This window comes from Falco punctatus (assembly GCF_963210335.1).
Source record: "Falco punctatus genome assembly, chromosome: 5".
NCBI lineage: Eukaryota > Metazoa > Chordata > Aves > Falconiformes > Falconidae > Falco > Falco punctatus.
Genome location: NC_137584.1, coordinates 66933975 through 66950581, shown reverse-complemented (window position 1 = coordinate 66950581; position 16607 = coordinate 66933975). Strand labels below are relative to the sequence as shown.

The window sequence follows — 16607 nt, the reverse complement described above, 5'->3', positions numbered from 1 at the left end:
GACTGAGAGCAGGCCCGTATTTAAAAAATACAGTTTATTAGATAAAACATACATAGAACCAAGTAAATCCAATTCTTTATTAAAAATACAGAAATAATTTTGCAATAGTAAAAGAAAGTACTGTCTTTTTCTATGAAACATAAACCTGAAGGTTTGGGACCTTTTTACTTTACCACAGCTGATCCCCCTCCATACTACATTTTTAAACATACTGCCTCAAATTGTGAAACCCAAGCAAAAATCAGTTGTACAAAATTAAGAACATCTAGACCAGTAATAGTCAGCTTAATTGAGACGCAAACAGTAGCATACAGCACACAGAACAGTCAATATACAGCTATACATTAAAACATGCCTCTAAATAGTAACAGAGAATCCACTGGAAGGAGTAAGTTACAAGTAATAAAAAACAATGTTGGAAGAAATAAAAATCACAGTTTGACACTATATTTGTTAAACAGTTGCATATGTATTGAAACACTGTACATATTAAAAATTAATATCTTGGACCCACCCATACAGAACATGCTAAACTGACAGTTATTATTTCACTTGGATGCATGAATATGTATGAGGTGTACATATGGTGGGCAGGTGCATATCTGTGTACATACATCAGACCTGTGTGTACATACACATAGAAAGGCACACACCTCCACAGCTGAAGTCAAATCACTTCAATAAAACCCTTTGAGGCAGGGTGAGAGCAATACTAATATGCTGTTTGTTGTAATCGTGCTGCTTCTGGGACTCCAGGCTTTTATTCGCATGTTATTCTTATCCCTAAGTTCCGCATTCATTTTACCTCCGCTCTCCCTTGTTTGCATATTTGTAAAGCAAATACAAAACTATTTAATAGAATGCAGTGCTCACTGTTGGAGATGATTTATTAGGGAAGGTTTTGATAGCTGAGAAGCATCAAAGTATTAAAGGGTTTGCATTACTTTTCCAATAAGTGGAACTAAGGGGCAGATGTCTTTTCCTTGACTATTGTTAGCATCTTATGGTAATCCTGGCACAATTAATAATATATCCTGTATATCATCTTTAGTAAGAATGCTTGGTCAAAAATGGAGAAAGCTTGCATTAAGAAAAGTCATAAGCATCTAAGCCTATGTAGGCATCAAAGCAACCCAATTTGTTTATCATCTCCTGACAATAATAGAAAAATAAAATAATCCTAAAAAACAATGCTAAGTAAAACGAACGGACAGCAGGATGAACATTAAGTAAAAGAATTACTCAGGCTACACAGAATTAGAAATTACCTAGATTCAGAAAAACATGCTGAGCAGTCACATTGAAACAGAGCTCAGGACTCGTGGCAATGATACAAAGGTGCAGGATTGGCATCGAATGGCACAGAACTGCATTGCTGCATTGGAACCTTGATGTGGTCATAGGGTAAGATGCTTTTTTGTTCTTCTCTCATTGAAATAAAGGAAAACTAAACAGTGCTAAGGCAAAAACGTGTAAAAGATGAAGGCAGGAATCCAGACTGTTCTCTCACCAGCGAGTGTGACATCATTGCCTCACTGATGCTGGTGGGGATGGTCTATATCAGCATCAGCAAAGAAGTAGCCTAGGAAGGTTTACACAGCAGGACATGATCAAAACACCCTGGAAAGCTGGGTGGTGCTGTGCGCTGGGGATGGGGCAGGAGGCACTGTCAGAAGGCAGTGGTGGGTGCACTGGGGGAAGTTGAAACAGTTTTTTTCTTTCCAAGGGGGCACCCAGGCAGCGTCACTCTTGTTGCAGCCCATGGGGCTGCTGCTAACAATGTTATACTGCTAGTGAAAAAAACCCAGCTGCCTTATGCCATCAACAAAAGAGCAGGAGCATGGTGACTCCAGCATGGCAGCACCAGCTGGAGTAAAACCTGGCAGAATGATGAAAACAAGTGGGACAGTCTAAGCCAAGGACTTTCAAAATACATCAGCCTTATATACACCTCACATCAAGTCACAAGACCTAGGACTGAAGTCAGCATCGTTCAAGCCCATATTCTCACCATGACAGCACATTTTTATTAAAAAGGAAATCTCATTATTTACATTCTATTTTTAATGTAGAGGCTGGCAAGTGAAGGAAGCCTGGTGAGCTAGTGTACGTGAGCTGATTTCTCTGTTTTGAGACCAGTCACAGAGGAGGAACCTGTGCCACATGCTGGACAGGCTGCTGTTAGCTCCTGTGGGATTTGGATGAGAGCAGTCACAAATGCATTTTTCTAATGATGTGAGATGTGGAGATGTTGTGTATATCAGTATTAAGTGGTATAGTCTAATAAATTCGGGAATGCAAGGCAGTGTGAGTTTGAACTCTTGGTTGTAACCAAATTGTTTGTATATTCAGGGTATTTTATCTCTGGCAGATTTTGTATATGCTTGAAAAAATTAAAATAACTATATAGTCACTTGCAATCTGGTGTCCCTCACAAAATTCCATTTCTAAGGTTGTACAGTACTGCAAAAGACATGTCATTCACCTTTCAAGGAGGATGATATTAATATGTAGTAGATATGTAAGAAAGTTCAAGATTGCAAAATACCTGCAAGATGTGTTGAAAACAGCCCTGCTTATACGGCTGCTGCAGAAACTGAGGCTTATCTAGCAAATTACAGGACATTAAAAATCAAATCTAACACACTTCGAGCTCAGTTAGCAATACAAAACCTGATAGCTGCACATACATCAAAAGCCCCTGTATATGCTTCACTAGCCTTGGAAGCTAATGTTGAGTAGCTGGAAGAGAGCTCAGAGCAACATTTAAAAAAAATAAAAGTCTGAGCAGGACCTGCACTATTTTGTGGCCTGATTTAAGGCTACCACTTTCCAGCTGGATAGAAACTGTTCTGCTCTCATCCTTCATGCTGTTTGGAAACAGAGACCCAGAGCCAAAATCTGATCTCATTCCCACTGGTCGAAGTATGCAGTAGCCCTGCAGAAGCTACAGTCATTACTCTAAACTCACACTTGTGCATCCATGTGTGAATCTGCCCTGCGTTATTGCACGTATTTCAGTATGAAGGATGATGCTGTAAATATTGCAATGCCTGTTGCCACACAGGTTTTCTCACAATGCTTAATGTAGGCTTACAAGCATGGCCTTCCCTCACTGCCAAGTTTGTCTATCCCACCACCACCTCCCAGCTGGCCAACACCAGTTGTCTTCTTCTTCCAGCCGGATGGCGTTTTCCTACGTCCTGTTGTTCTTATCCCTGGTAATGGGCACCTCTTCTTTCCAACCAACTTTCTGATGCTGGCTGAAAGCAAGCTGGACCTTCTCCAGGTCTGGGAGAGACATGCTGGTGGCTCTGTGCTCAGCATACATTGATGCTCGCACCTGCCTAATGGTGTGCCATTCGCAGGGCCAAGCCTGGTCCACGTGGCCATCAGCAACAGAGCGAGAGCCAAGGATTCGTCCCAGTGAGCAGTGTAACTGGGACTGTTCAAACCAATAAGCATTTAGGCAGCTTGAATATCAAGAGGAGCACAGAAAAAGATGGTAGAGGGGAAAACTGCACTCGCCCTGCATAAAAGTGCTGAACCTTTCATGAGGTATTTATTGCAAATAGTCATTAGCCTATGAGTTAAAAACCATCCTTAAAAGGAACCTTTCATGCTGATGAATGAAAGCAGTGGAAAATTTTTTGTGCAAGATAAAGAGCATGTCAAAAAAAAAAAATACAGACAAGCTAATTCAAAGATGTCAGCGCGTGGTAGTCCTTGTTGCAGCAGAAATGGTACTAGACTCTCCTGTGAAGGGCACTTGATTGAAAGGAAAGAAAGGGTTGCGGAAAACCACAGAGAAAGAGAAAGGGGAAACAGAGAGAGAAGGAAGAGCAGAGAAGAGCCAAAAAGCAGAGAAGGTGTTGCAGCAGGCCTGAAGAGGACACATACACAGTTGCTGAAAGATGGAAAGGAAGGAAAAGAAGAGATGCTGCAAGAAAAAAGCAGAGGAGAAAAAATGGAAGTAGCTACAGCGGCAGGATAGGAATGGAAAGGGGTGGAAAGTTCCAGGGGGAAAAGACTAGACAGCAGAGGAGGACTAGATGGAGAAGAATGAGGGCAGGGTGAAGGACTAACTGACCTTTAAAGGCCATTTTGGGTGCTATTTTTTAGGTGCATAAGGAAGATATAGGCAAGGTCTGTGCAAGGCATCAGACATGGACAGCACAGGGAGAAAGGCTGGAATATGGTAAGAGCAGGTGATCTTGTGGGTAAGGCACTAGGTTCAGACCAGGAGGTCTGAGTTGAAATTCCTGGAAGTTTGGGAAGGAGGCAATACAGTTCACCTTCATGGAAGTTTTGCTTCATTTTTATCAGTGTTTTGCTATTTTCTGCACACATGGCTGTGGGAAATCCGTGCCATTGACTTCTGTCTGGTTTCAGCATTTATCTGCAACAAGGAAGGAAAACTGCCTCGAGAAAACCCTTCTTCTTAGATTGTCTCTTGTGCCTCATGAAGTTGTCAACTCTCTAGGGCAGCTCGAATGTCTCATAGTATGCCTGCACAGTGCCAGACACAATCTTTACGTGCCCTTGTGACACAAACACTGATAGTGACTTTTGATAACAGCAGCTGAACATGCTTGTGTTTGAACTGTTAGTATTCTCAGAGAGTAAATCAGATACTGATCTCATTTACATTGGTAAAAATGTGGAATAACTACTAAATTTACAGCAGGGACAGGAAGGTAGGTTGGCTTCTTGTAAGCATATAGACTGGGTCAGCAAGAAACTATTTTTCTACTAGGTTTCTGATAGGCATAAAATGAAAAGCTGGTGAATGTTGGCCTGCTACACAGCTATAGCTATAGCTTCTTTCTGAAGTCTTTGTGCCACAAGAAAAAGAAAAAGAAGTTTTTATTTAAAGACTGACTGTTACTGAACGGATCAGAAGCCTTCTGGATGCTAGAGCACGTTAGAAAAGCCATGAAGAAGACAGATAGGATTTAGAGACAGTCATTTTGTTCCAGTGGAACCTGGACACATGGATCAATTCACAATACTGCCACTGCAGCAAATACTCAGGGCCATAAACCATATTACAGATCAAGAAACCATCAAAATGAGGGGTGAAATTAATCACTAGTCTTTCACTGGCTTGGATTCACTGTAATTCAGAAGTCCTTTTTCTCCCCTTCTCCTCTTTCATCTGAAAGACACCAAAAGCTGTGAAACTGCCCCACTCTGAAATGTCCTCCTTTCTGTACCACTTGGACTTCAGGTTTTTCTCATTCCTTACTCTTTTAGAGATCTCAGACAATAAGAAATCGGTTGCCTGTATTTCCTGTTTAAAAAGAGAAGGGCAGCATGATCCCAGATTTATATAACACCAAGGGAAAACTCTGGGTAACAAAGACATACTGCTCTATGCAAGGAAAGTTCAATACAAACCTGGAGACAGGGCACAGACTCCAGGGGAACCCCAGCAAAGCCTGGGACTTGCCCGTTGTTGAAACCCGTCCTTCCTAGCTGCTCTGCCCTGCTCTTAACTGGCTTCACAGCCCCTCTGTGCAGCCAGGCAAGCGTCTCTGAGCAACACATGCTCACTCACACTCTCCCGTCCAGCCTCAAATGCTGCTTTTTGGCAGCTGCCTCTAGACCAAGAGGAACAAGACTCTGTAGTCAAAGATGGAGTCTCTTCTGAAGTCCTGTGAGCTATTCCTGTCCGATTATGGCACTACCAAGAGACTCAACCGTTTGAAGTATGATGAAGTGCCATGGATGCTGAAGGAGCCAAAAACTGTGGGTCACTGGGATGGATTTTGAAAAGTTTATTTTTAAATTCCACCTAGGGCTTCACCTCAGGAACATGTGGAAATGTCCCACTGAAGTCATGTTCAAATCAAGGCAAGTTTCTGCCTAGTGGCATGGCTGAAATCCTCAGCGCACAGGCTTTGGTTTGCTGCAAAGTGGAAAACCTACTTAACCCACCCTCCATGAAACTCGTAACTAAAACACAAAGCTAACGGAGAAGGTGTTGGGATCAGGTAGAGACACAGCTGGAAGAGCTCTCTACCAGGAAGCTAGCAGCTCTCCTGGGAGCAGGGGAGAGGGGGCTGGCCAGCAGCGGCTGTCTCCGTTCTTTGCAAGGGAGGATGAAATAACTTGTTAGGCTGTAGTTACTATGGGACGTGGCTGAAGCTTGACCTGGTTTATGAGCCAAGCCCCAGTCTTATGAATCAAATAGAAAAACCTAGGCGGACCTCAGTGGGACATGGGTTTGGCCTAATATGCTTTATTTAGCGTCTTGAGTGAGGGAAACATTTTTCTTTAGATTACAGCTGAAAGATTCTTGGGTTTCAGCTTAGGTCTTATGGTGGCAGTGTGTTGCATGCTCATATTTCTTTCTTTTTCTTTAATAAATCACTTTTCTCCTGCACTTAGCCCCTGACCAAAACCCGCTTGCTTGAACTGCAATAAACCTGACTGGTCAGTGATGTCTCTGCTGAAAGCAATCCCCTCCAAGCACACCGTGCATGCCCCAGCTGACCTCCGGGCTACCACATCGCCACCCACCCCTCTAGCTCCAGGCACCTGGTGTGGAGCAGAGGCTCTGGGAGCGAAGGGAGACAGAGACTGTAAATTCATGTTTGCGTAGCCATACTTCTGAGGCATGGGGATTTGCTGGAGCTGGGGCCAGAATGACTGAGTTGTGCTAGAGTGCTAGAGTCTATCAGATTTGTGAAGTACAGATGTGATAATACCACTGCAACCACAAAAGAATTTACAACAGGAAGTGTTGCAGCTGTTGCTTATTAGCATTAGTACAAATTACACAAAGCAAATTGTTAGCAGACATGTTTCCATAATACTTAACTCATGGCAGTGAATAAAAGCAATTCTCTTCAAGCAAAATTTTAGATTTCCAAGGGAATCCGTTTCCAATTGTCCATGAAGGGAGCATAGATTAGAAAGCAGCATGCAACGATTGCAAGGCATCAGAGGCAATGTGTGCAGCAACTTGCCTGCTTTCTCTGGTGAAGGTGTCTGAATTTGGGACCATATTTCTTGGTGAGAGAGGGAAAATCTGTACAGCTTCATATGACCCAGTCACCAGCAATGGGGAGCGATGGTGTGTGGGCCCCATTCTGGAGCTGTTGCAGTAAGGTTCTGCACAGAGGAGTGCTTGGAAAGGGAGGGAGGCTCTTGCTGACCTTCTATTTCCCTGAATTTTTGCCCCCAAAGTGCTTATTATGACTTATTTCCCTAGCAACCCCAAGCCTGTTGATATGGAAGCAGCCTGCACTAGCAGAGCAATCCCCTAACACAAGCTCAAGAGGGTGGATTTGGAGACAAAATCTGCACAGCAACAGGCTGAACGCGCAGACTGCAATGCTGGGATGTGATCCATGAACAACTGACAGCAAAATCCCCTGGACCAAAACCCTGGGCACAACACCTCTCTGCAGCCAAACCAGTTTCAAACCAGGGTAGGGGCTGGTTTTGGTCCTGCCGTACCTGCCACCCTGCTGGGCCAGCCAGCAGCCAGCGGCCAGTTTGGGCATCTCCTCTGCCTCCCTCCTTGCCACATGGGGGAGAGCCAAGTGACCGGCCCTGCAGAGGGAGGCTGCATTCAGAGAGGGCGAGTGCCAGAAAAGCATTTGATTTTATTAATAAAAAGGGAGCATGTAATTTTCGCCTCCCTTCCCTATGCCAAGGCGGGACCAGTTGCATCCTGGCAGATGTCTGCCCCCAAAGATGCTCCTCCACAGGGTAAGCTTTGGGGGTCACCCACAGGTTCCTGGAGGGTCCTGGGGGATCCCCCTCCTGATGTCTTTTTCTAAATAGAAGCCATTCAAAGGAAAAGAGGGAGAGAGGTAGGAAGAGGGGAAAAAAAAGAAGGCATGAATGACTTAACTGAAGATTCTGGGCTATGTTTTGGGGAGGTGAGAGCAGACAAATTCCTCCCTGAGCTTGCTCAGCCTCCAAACAGCGCAGCCAGGAAGGGAGGGCACTGCACCCGGTGGGCAGGAAGGGGCCATGGGGTGGCTGTGCCAGGGCGAGAGGAAGGTCCATCCCTGGCTGCCAGAGTTGGGGCCAGGCTTTGGAGCTGCTCCCTCTCCAAAACCGTACACCTGCTCCCATGTTCTCCTTTCATCCTGCCTTGCCTGTGCGGCACTGGGCAGTTTGTGCTCCCGCCACTAACCCAACAGAGGCATGTTTTCACACCAAAACTTCATTAGCTGTTTTCTTATTGTTTTGCTGATTATTGCTGGTTTTGCCAATAACATTCTAAAACTCTCACAGCTGTCCTTGCTTTAAGAAGCAAAGAAGTGTAACTCATGAAGGCTGCTGACAACCTACAGAAATTCAGCGTAAGGGCAATAACAGCCCAGAGTGATGCTTCACATGCCAGTCCCAAGAGTGCCTGCCTGCATTAATCACGTTGAGTGAAGCTGCTAACGCTGCAAAGGCCACCACGCTCCTCAGCTTGCCAAGCAAGACAGTGGGCTCAGAGAGGTGGAGGCATTCCCAGAGGCATTTCTTGAAACTCAGTTAGGTCTGGCTGGGGAAGGGGGCATTTGTTGGTGTGAGAAGAGAGGCTGTGACAGCAGGTGGTGGGAAGGCAGCGTGGCTGGCCTGTGTTGGCAGCAGAGGCTGGGCTGGTCAGCCACTCTAGGTGCAAGAAGATGGTCTGCCTGGGACCACCAGCTCTGTGCTCCTAATACCCTGCAAACAGCATTTGAGCAAGGGAAGAGCTGTCCCCAAATCCTTGGACTTTGCCTGCTTTCTTTTTTTTTTTTATGGTGAATCCTCACAAAACATTGAAACTGCCTGAAGCAACCAAAGTGCTTTTGATTTGCTATGAGTGCTTAGAAGTAGGAAAGAGGCACACGTATTGCTTTTAAGGGTATGCACATCCACCCACCTGTTGGGAACAGTTCAAACATACAGCTGGGTTGGCTGCAGTCTGAAGTGAGAGCTACGAACAGCATAGCAAGTGAAGTAATTTGTACAAGCAATGTCTAAAGCAGCAGCTAACGGAGAAGCAGCTGACGTGCATGTTCTGGCTCTTTAGAGCTTGTTCTGAGGAAATGGCCTGACACTTTCAGCACAGCAGAGCTGCTTAACTACCCTCACTGACAAGACTTCGAAGAGAAAAATTAGTTATAATTGCAATATTACTGCAGCAATGTTTGCCTCCTAATTGCCTTTCAGTGAAAAAAAATAATACATGCAGTGAGGAATTTTTGTTATATGCATTCCTTACATGTAAAATGAATCTATTAACTGCCTCCCCTGTAAAAAAGAGAATATTAAATATCATGGCTGGACAGTCCTGGTGTACCTACAGATGAGATAGCACCACTGACTGTATACGTCAGCTACATACATGAAAACTATTTCAGCATATTAAATGTATGAACATCACTGCCAATATGGAGTCTATACATACTGTGTTGGTATTATCAGCCGTCTCGGCTCTAATGTCCGGAGCAGGGAAGGTGGGGGGAAGGAGTGAGGTGTGGAGCTGAATGGGAAGATTTCTTGCTCAGGAAAGTCTATAGTTCTGGGGTTTTTTTTTCCCCATTCTCAGAGCAAAATGTGAGGCTACAGATTCTACAGGAAAATACAATAAAATGCAAAAATCTTCTTGGAACAAAAATGTTCCATTTCCAAAATGTCAAAACGATGTTTTGACGTTACTGAAAGCTGTAGTTGCAGTTAAATAGAATTTTACATTAGAAAGTGACATGCTTTTATAAAGAGTTTTGATTTTGACAAAGTGGGATTTTCCAGCATTGAAACCATCTGATAAAGTCTAACAAGTTCTGGCTACTGATATAGTATAGCAAGCTGGGGTTTTAAGTGGAGGAATTAAAACCAACTTTTGAAAAAAGAGAGGTTAACTATGTTCAAAATTAGGGGGGGGGGGAGAGAGAAAGACTGAATACTCTCTGAAGGTGGTATTACTAATACAGCAAAATTTTCATGTATTGTGGGGATCTTTGTTGGGGGAAAAAAAAATGTAAGAGTGAAAAATGAACTATACAGGTTTGATGTTGATGTGAAGTCACCTCTGCCTCAACCAGGCAGCCAGCTGAACAGGTTTCCATTCTTGACACCACAAACACAAAGTGATGTGGGTGGGTGTCACATTCCAAGCAACATCATGTTTAGGGTTCAGTAGATTACATCACTCAACAGTATATGACTTTTCATTTAATACACTTGTTCAGCTATTCCTATTAAAGGTGTTTCAGCGTGCAGACAGGATTTGCTGAAAGCTGGTCTGTCCTGTAAAGATCCAATCCTGCAAATGTATGCAGACATATGTTTTTTAATTTGGGGAGTAGTCCCCAAGAGTTTAGTGAAAGTCTTGCAGGGTATGGTTTTTCATATAGTTAAGGATTTCCAGCATTAGGCCTCGAACAGGTATCTTTTTTGTAGGAGTTCCAGTCTAGCAACATGCATCAAGTTGAATTTTATTCCATGAGGTATTTTTGGTAATATTCTGTTCTGTGTAAACAGGGTCAGACAGTATGATGTCTCACATATTATCAGGACCCTGTTTCTTGATTCAGTTGAGGCTAGCTCTAAAATAATCTGCATGACACGCAAACACTTGCTACCTCTCTTTGTCATGCACTAAGGGTTTAAACTCTATGGAAGTGTCCCTTAGTAGTCCTCCTTTGTGAAGGATGAAAACGAGGGCATACCCATGCCACGGATTACTTCCTCAGCCTGAGACCTGTCCTCTCCCCACTGGCTATGTGGAATACCAATGAGCACCTTTTGGTTTGAGTAAGAGGCAAAAGAGCATTATTTTTAATCCACTTGAGATGGAAAGCCTGCCACATCTGCATGTGTGCCAAAAGCCTCAGCGCCATCAGGAACCGACCCTACAGCATCAGCCCTGGACCTGACTGTTGTTGCAGAGTGCAGAGACGTGCCCTGCGTTGCCAGCTCCTCGTGGGGAGTGCTCCCATCCAGCTCACTCATTTTTTAAAAATGCAAAAAAAATCAACCCCCAAAATTCTGCTTTTTCTTAGAGTCCCACAAACTGTATACCAGAGAGAAATGGCTCAGGGAAGGGAGCTGACAGCTAAACATGCCAGACACCGTAGGAGCCATCCACCCCCTCTTCAGCGTAACAGGAAGCATCCTGTCAGTAACACTCTCCGCATTTGGACTTTTCTTGAATTAATTATCTGTAAACGGTGACGGCCTTATCCTGCTGGGAGCCTGTGATTCCTTTTCGGCATTTACGGCTGTGCTTGATAGGAGAGTTGTGATGGTCAAAGCTCATCAGACAAAAAGCACCACAGCATCAGAGCTCCAGCCTCAAGTCTATTAGGGCTGCTCCCTCTAGTGGGAAAAAAGTACTTTAGCTGCAAAAAGACCTTTTTTACCCTATTTTATTTTTCTTTTTAAAACTTTCTTTTTCTCCCCCCCCCCCTTTTTTTTTTTTCTTTTTAAGTGAAGAATTCAAGTTTTCCAGAAAGTGCAAGACGTGGGGCAGTTCCCATCAGACAACAGGTGACCAAATGCCACGCTTTTCCAGCCCTTGAGCGCTGGTGGTGGAGCTGGAGCCCAGCTGATGTGGGTCAGTGGTTACTCCTCCAAGGCAGACCCGTGGCAAGTGAGGGACTCTTGGTTAGTCTTCCAGCAGTCCTCAGCATATGCTGTAGCTGTGTTTGTTTTTGATTTCCCACTTCTGATTACAAAAATAGGACTTACTATAATCATAATAATATTAATGATACAAAATAATTATTGTAATTATATACTTTTTGGCAAATTATTAACACAAAGCAGCCCAAAAGACCCCATTGGATTAAAAAAAGGTGACAATGCACAAATGGCAAAAAAGACAAAGTCTTTGTTAAAAAAGAAGGAAAAGCAACCTGCAAATGAATGCATTTCTGTAAGGCAACATGTTACCTTTCGTTTTCCATCTGGATTTAGGTCAGATTCTGTTGGTGTTCATGAAATTGTTAGAACTTGGCTTGCTTGAGCTTATCAATGTGGTAACACAGTTTCAGCGCAGGTCCCAGTTTCAGCCCCAGGTATTTCATGATCATGTCACTTTTCAGCAGCAGCAAAGCATTGCCATCAATCTCCTGGTTTCAAAAGAGAGAAAAAGAATCAAAATCTTAACTACCTTCCAGTGCTGTGTCCTAAGACATTAAACAAGGTAAAGCAGAAGCAGCCTATCTTTTAGTACAGCTAGCTGAAATGTCATGCATTTTGAAATTTCATTTAAAAAATCGAAAACTGAGGTATGATAGGAAGAAGCTCTAAAGGAGGGTTTAATCAAATACTATTTTTTATTCTTAAAGGATCTATAATGTTTGTCTAGGTATTCAGTTATTTGAATATAATATATTCATTATCATATAATATATCGAATATAATATATTCAATAATTAAACACAAGGATTTTTTATAAAAATCAGAGTTGCTCTAAGCCCATTTCTGAGAAAAGCCAGTCATCCTTGAGAGAAAGGAGTGATGGAGGGAGAAAGGATGTGGCCTCATGAACTGCTAATAGTGCATCTCTGAATCTCAGTTCCAGCTTTGTCCGTGGCTATCTGCATGTTTCACGTATTTCCAGTACACTTACATCCAGTTATATATAGAGAGAGATATATATTTCTTGTTCTTAAATTGAAGTCAGTAGTAACTTGTTGATTTCCTTGCATTTATTAATAGCATTTGTCCAAATTTAATTTAATACTTGTGTAATTGGAGGAAATTGCCACCAAGTCTAGTTGTTTATCCCAGACCTGTTGGCTTGAAAACCTTTTGAAATTACAAAGTGCAGTACTGAGCACAAAGTAGCACGGGTGTACAGAGAAACAGATTCTGTTTTACTATGGACTGTAAACCACAGAAGCTTTCAGCTACATTGTCCTTCCCTGGATCCCGAGCTCGTCTGGTTTTTCCTGACTGTATTAGTGGATCTGCTAAAAAACCTACCCATCCCCACAGTCTCCACCACACTTACATACTTGGACCACCACAGCTAAAACATCACGAGTGCTATCTATGTGTGCGTACACATATATACACACATACACACACACACACACATACTAATGCTTTATATATTGTATTCTATGATTTTGATGGTCAGATCTTCCTCTGTGATCCATTACCTACTAATTAAGCAATACTATAGATCCTAATTTGCCCTGATCATTATTATTCCATTCAGTAGGTGATTTAGTTGATGAGCAGTTAAGGTCACTTTCTGATTAACTCAATCAATTAACGCTCATCATTTTGCAACCCCCACTCTATCCATAATAGAAACCCTCTTCACCTTCTCCCTCTCCTTCGCACTATTTTAAGGAATCTAAAGGAAAGCATTACATGTAAATAATATTTGCTTAAGAAAGAAAAGAAGCACCCTGTAACTCTGGTGCCGTAGGGTAAAAACACTGTCAAGGGTTTGGTGTGGAGGCAGCTGTTTCTAAATGTTGAGTTCAGCATTTTATTATTTCCTTTATTATTACTGTGTAGGGGTCAAAATTAGACTCCATGCCAAGAGTATGCCAGAGGGAGCATTCATATCCAATTAAATATCCCATATTAGCCATGTCCCTGTGGATACTGTTGGCTTGACTTCTATACAGTATTACTGTGTCAGCCCTTTAAAAAATAATTTTAAAAAGAAGGATTCTATAGTACGGTCCCCAAATTTGCAATAGCCCCGCCAAGAAGATCTTGAACCAGGTCTGGAGCTGGTAAAATTCAGTGTCATCAGTGCAATTAACTTGTTTCACATGGGTTGGGATATGGCCCACTGCAAGTTAGAATATTGCAGGAGATCATTGCCATCTTCCTGCAAGGGGATGGACACAGCAAATGTATGAGCTGCGAAGTCATGATACGATGGGTACAAACATACAGTTTCTACCTGCCAGAATAAATATCACTGTGTTTGTGCCAGCTTCTTGGAGCACTTGTTCTGAGGATACTGTTCAAAAAGCAGAGTAGCCCCTAAACAAGCCCTGTGCCACGCAAACAAGAATTGCATCTGGTGGTGGATGTCCCCCAGGATGAGGCTTTTAATGAGAAAGATGAAAGTCCCCATTTTCATGGGTGTTCACGCACTTAATTCTGAGTAAAATCAAAGACTTCAGGATCTATTTCTTGCTTGGGATAAATACAGAGATAGGTATATATACACACACGCGTGTGTGTCTGTCTGTCTGTCTGCCTGTGTGTGTCTGTCTGTGTGTGTGTGTGTCTCCCTTCTTTTGTATTCTGAAGTCTCATGAACAGAAAACAGCCGGGTAAGGCTGCAGCAGGACTGCAGCGAGTTGCAGCTCAGACTTTGAGGTCAGTGCTCAAACACTCGAGATGAAGGTCTAGAGAAAGATGCGTGCTCATAAGTCTGATGTCTAGCACTGGTGGAGACAGGTTGCTATTTGAATAAATTGGATTAATTATGTCAGACTCAAAGGTTTTTGTCTCCTTCATACATGCATTTGCCAATCACTGGCCATAATTAAACTGTCAGACCATAACACTGCTTCAATCCCTTCCAGCTTGAGCTTTCTACTTGCTAATTCCCTGTGTAACTCTTTCCCTTCCTCCATTTGCCTTCCTCCCAGTCTTTCTACCAAGTCTTTCTTGCTGAGAGAGCACAGCATGGGGCTGTCACGCAGTGCCGCTACGAGGTCCCTGCCGGGCTGATAGCTCCTTTACACGAAGCCAAAAGATCTATCAGCTACAGGCTGGCTTCTCCTTGGCACACAGCCCTGCCAAGGGAGCAGGGAACAGTGGAGGGGAGGCAGTAGGCAGTTTCACGGTCTTTGACGGACACTCTCAGGAGCTGCCTGTGACAGAGCTCCTTGGGTGTCTTGGCAAGAAGAAAAGCTTCTTCTCCTGGTGAGAAGAGCAGAGACAGAGCCAGGTCATCCTGCAACACCTGTTGCAGCAGTGGAGGACGCAGCTGTACCTCCTTACTGCACAATGGGAGAGCCCGCTCTGGGGACTGCGGTCAACGCCCAAATGGCTTAATATGGCAGCAGGAGAGCATGCTGCCTGCATGCAGTCCATCTCCCCCAGACCCTTCTTCCTGGTGGTCCCACCACCCTTTCCCTTCCAGTGTTACAGCTCAGATAAGATGATTGCCAAAGCAACAATTTCAGGTGATAGCTGGGTCTTGTCAATGACAGTAAGTGCTTCTAAGTATTCTAAGTAAATTATACACCTGCTTCACAGAAAGATTGAACATACAGGAAGATATGGCTAAGGTTAATGGACTAATCACTTGTCTTTCACCCCTGGGGTCTCCGTGCTAATCAGATGAGACTTGAAAGCTGAAAAATTGCAGGCACATATATAACTCAAAGGCATAATTGAATTGAGTTGTGTGGTAATCTTACCCAGGTTCTTACACCTATGGCATATTTTACAAGGAAACCAATGATAAGTAGAGCCCATGGGTGCTGGGTGTTCAACAAAGGATGACAGGGACAGTCTTTAGTAGCAATTTAGCTTGATCTTTTTGGTCACAGAGCAGCTGTAGTATCATGGTATGCTCCAGTGCAGCTGGCCCATGACTGCCTGAAGCATGTCACTGCCCCATTGCTAGATAAAAGCATGTTGTGTCATCCTTTGCTACAAGTGGAAACTAGATAAAACCGATGCTTTTGCACTGTCCGTATTTACAAGATTAACTTTACATATTTATTTTCTTTGGGAATTATCTATATGCCTTAGACCATGGCAATTCTCTCTCCCTCGCATGAAGAGATTTCTCTTGATGCATAGCCCTTTCTGATAGTCTCAAAAACTCATGCTGAAGCAAGTGCCTTTAAATCTGAAGGTGGCTTTCCTATCTGCCTGGTTACCCACATGGCCGATGTAGGCAATGTTTTCATTATCAGGTTATAAGGCAGATCTGACTTCTATGTAGAAGGCAGTGAAAGTAGGCTGGTCCTAGCAGTAGGTCCTAGCACCACTGTGCCTGCTCTGTTATTCTCATCCCACTGGCCTGTCTGTAGAACAGCAGATGGCCTCAATAGCTGCCTAGGGTAAGCAGACAGCAAGGCCAGTGTTCATCAGTGCTCCTCAGCCACCTCTTCTCCTCAGTATCTAGAAACTGCATCCAGGATATAGCTGGAAGTCCATCCGTTGTCTCCCTTAGCTCTTGTCGGCAGCCCCACATTCCCACCTGTCCCTGCTGGCACACTGGCAAGGAGTGGGACCTGGTGATCAAGCTCTCTCACCTGCTTTGCAACCTGAGGTGCTGTTCAGGAGTCAGGTCTGGGGAGCTCTTCTCCTTTAGACCTAGGTCCAGGCACTTACATCCAAAGCTATGACCTCCAGCTGAACACAAGCGAGTCACTTTTAGAGTAAAATCCATGTTCATAGCCAGACTGAATTGATCAAGTAGAGATGGAGGAGGAGGAGGAAGCTGAAGATGCTATTAGACGCATTGGTGCCAACTCCATATACAGCAGCAGAACAAGAAACTCCAAATCAGATGTGTGTTTACAGTCTTCCCCTTTACTAATCAAGGATAATATCATTTCCACCACTGGAGATTGCCTAGCAAAAACAGCTATCATATTCTCCAGTGAGTCAGCAGGTCTGTTAAATTTGGTTATGTAGTTACATAATACTGAGGGGAAAAA

General features: G+C 43.6%; 1 protein-coding gene across 1 annotated transcript in view; it reads right to left on the bottom strand.

The window, feature by feature from the left end:
• Positions 1-63: 63 nt before the first annotated feature.
• The window catches only part of SCML4 (Scm polycomb group protein like 4), an 85702-nt gene continuing 69158 nt past the window's right edge, over positions 64-16607 (bottom strand). The window contains exon 9 of the mRNA XM_080390351.1: positions 64-12074. Coding sequence (XP_080246477.1) covers positions 11949-12074 — 126 coding nt within the window. The 3' untranslated portion in view covers positions 64-11948. The remainder of the gene's footprint in view (positions 12075-16607) is intronic.